Here is a 2,716-nt window from a genome sequence, read left to right as displayed (position 1 = left end):
TAGTAGATCATTTCCCAACCTATACTGGAGCTACATGCTGGTCTTCAAAGACAGAAATAATTGTCCTCATGAGATGGCAAGTGAGCCTGCAAGAGGAGATGGAAGCAGAACCTGAGGAAATTCTTCCAGCAGGGCAAAGGAGCCCCTCACCTGCCAGCCTCTTCCTCCAGCAGCTTGCTGGCTACCCGAATCATCATGCAGTAAGCAAACGGTGACTTCAGGCCGTGGCGTGTGAACTTGCTGAGCATCTTGTTGACTGCCAGGCGGTCATTCTTCCGCACGTGGTAGAGCAAGCCCAGAGCATGATACTGTGCAGGAAAAGAGATGGTCACAAACCCACAGTGTGTTCTTTACACTTTTATCCCCTCTGCTGCCCAGAGCTGCCTGGCTGAGCTCTAGAAATCTGCCCCACTCCCAGCTGCTGCTTGCCCCCTATGTTGTCAGCGAGTTTCCTACCTGCACCATGATATTGTCACTGGAAGCTGCCTCCTGAGCCTCGTTCACCCAGCGCTTTACCACATCATAACTGGTCTTCAGCAGGTGCTGGGGGGAGACAAAGCCACAGACAACCCGTGAGAGAAGGATGGAAGAAGCTTTGGGAATCACAGCTCATATTAAGAAGCAACAACCTTTCCCCACGAGAGTGCTGGCAGCAGCAGCTTATAGAAGAGCAAGGGATCAGCATGCAGAGACCTGGCAGTGACAGCCGTGGCCTCAAGAGACCAACGATACCCCCCAAAGTCAGCACCAGTCCCTCAGTTCACAAGGAGGGGAATAGCAACAATGAAACCCCAAAACTCCCAAAATGTCCAGTCCCACCACAGATGACAGCTTCCCAGCTTGCCTGTCCCTCAGGCCTGCCCTGCAGGGAGTACATACCAAGGAGGAGACCAGAGCAGAGCTGGATACACTTGGCACTTTGTCAACAATCGCCTGCTTCATGTAGCGCTCGATGGCCTGCAGCATGGTACTCTGCAGGGAGAGGGAAACAACAGCTGATACAGAAAAGCCATTAAGAGTGTGAAAGGGGAGATGCAAAGACATAAAAAGCAGAGTGGAAGGTGGGATGGGGTGAAATAGGGAAAGGTGAAGGGCCTAGGGCTGCCCCAAGGGACAAGCAGCACTTACATCAGTGATTTGACAGAGCGCTCTCACAGCCGGGCCTCGGTAGTTGTCATCCTTCCCAGTCATGTCTTTGGTTAAGCTGGTTGAAAACAGGAAACTCTCAATACTGCACTCCTGAGCCAGCAGCTCTCAGGTGCCCGCACAGTGCAGACAGAGCAGCAGCCAGCACCACAGCTGAATGCCAAGCAGGCAACTGCAGGTCTTGGGCAAGTCCCACCAGGGTGGGAAGGCAGGAGGGAAAAAAGATCAGTGCTCAGGTTCCAAGCCCATCAGCTTGGAGGAGCCCATAGAGGCTCCTGATGGGAGAGGAGCCATCAGGATGGGCTCCTGATCCCAAGCCAGGCAGGAGCACACACACACACACACCCCTGAGGCATTTGCTTTCCTTACTGAATGTTCATTCCAGCCCTTTCCCCAGGGTCCTGGTCAGTGCAAGATCATCCATGAGGCGATGGAAGTTCATCACATCGCAGCACTTGGGACTGGCTTCTGCCTGCTGCAGGGCCTCAGCCCTCAGAAAACCCTGTACCCTCAGGCTCCTGCCTCCCCAAACCACACTGGCCTTTCAGTGGGATTATCGGCAATTCAGGAATGACTCAGAGAGGGAATTTTATTCCCCAGTGAAGTCGCATCCTGTGCTGCTACAGGAGCAGTAAATCCTTGTCTACCTGTTGAAAGCCTTGGGATTTATGCCAGAAATCTTCAAAAAGCTTCAATGCATTCAGACAGGAAAGTAGGAGTTAATGAAACAGCCTTTTGCAAAAGGGAAAAAACAGCAGCGCTGCCGTATCATGTAACAAAAGAGACAATCCAAACACCCGTGGCCGTGGCATATGGGGACACAGCACATTGCACACACGTCACCAGGAGTTCACTGTCTGTATTTTAATGGCCTCTTTTAAAGGAAATTTTTTCCACACCAAGGGCATTCCCTATCCTCACCCTGCTCAGGGACTACAGCTATCTCCAAACTGTTGGACTGGCATCACAGTAGGATGTGTGAATGTAACAGTAAGAAAAGTGAAGCGACTGACCTGCTAGTAACAATTATTACATCTTCTGCAATAGAAGACATCTCTTTGATAGTCAGGTAACACATCCTGCGAAGAGTTGGCTGACAAGGAAAGAGGGAAGAGAGATATCAGCTGAGAGGGATAGAAAGGGATCTCGGTTTTCCCTGCTTCCATGATTTTATTGTGAAGATCAAGAACCTGATACCTTCAGAGAGCCACAGTGCCCGAGTTTAAAAGATGTACAAAACCCATACTGGTTAACAAAACACCTCTTCCAAATGCCTCAACCTTAGGGTGACACTGCAGAGATACCAGATTTAGTTGGATCTGCATTTTCATCTTTCACTTGTCATTCACATGGACAATGTGAAAAGCTTGAAATCATTAGCTGAAGGCACCTGTTGCTTCAAAAGCAAGAAAGCAAGCAATTTATATTCCTGAGTCTGGAGATTCCTACAGTGTTCTCATGATTGTAATGCCTTGTGATCTGGGGGACAACTAGTGATGGTACAAATGCTGTGGGTAGATACTAATTCCTGGCCTCCTCCAGGACACACAGTTTTTGACTCTCAGCAGGA

The 2,716-nt window shown here is 50.0% G+C and overlaps 1 protein-coding gene across 1 annotated transcript in view; it reads right to left on the bottom strand.

Moving 5' to 3' along the window:
• Positions 1-114: 114 nt before the first annotated feature.
• Positions 115-2,716, bottom strand: part of LOC104521361 (coatomer subunit gamma-1) — a gene marked incomplete at its 5' end in the record, with an annotated part of 3,978 nt that continues 1,376 nt past the window's right edge. Inside the window, 5 exons of the mRNA XM_010163334.1 lie at positions 115-308; positions 457-543; positions 880-972; positions 1,129-1,204; positions 2,160-2,239. Coding sequence (XP_010161636.1) covers positions 147-308; positions 457-543; positions 880-972; positions 1,129-1,204; positions 2,160-2,239 — 498 coding nt within the window. The remainder of the gene's footprint in view (positions 309-456; positions 544-879; positions 973-1,128; positions 1,205-2,159; positions 2,240-2,716) is intronic.

This window comes from Antrostomus carolinensis, unplaced genomic scaffold (genome assembly GCF_000700745.2).
Source record: "Antrostomus carolinensis isolate BGI_N321 unplaced genomic scaffold, ASM70074v2 scaffold48512, whole genome shotgun sequence".
NCBI lineage: Eukaryota > Metazoa > Chordata > Aves > Caprimulgiformes > Caprimulgidae > Antrostomus > Antrostomus carolinensis.
The sequence above is the reverse complement of the archived record's forward strand: the minus strand, read 5'-3'. Positions and strand labels throughout refer to the sequence as shown.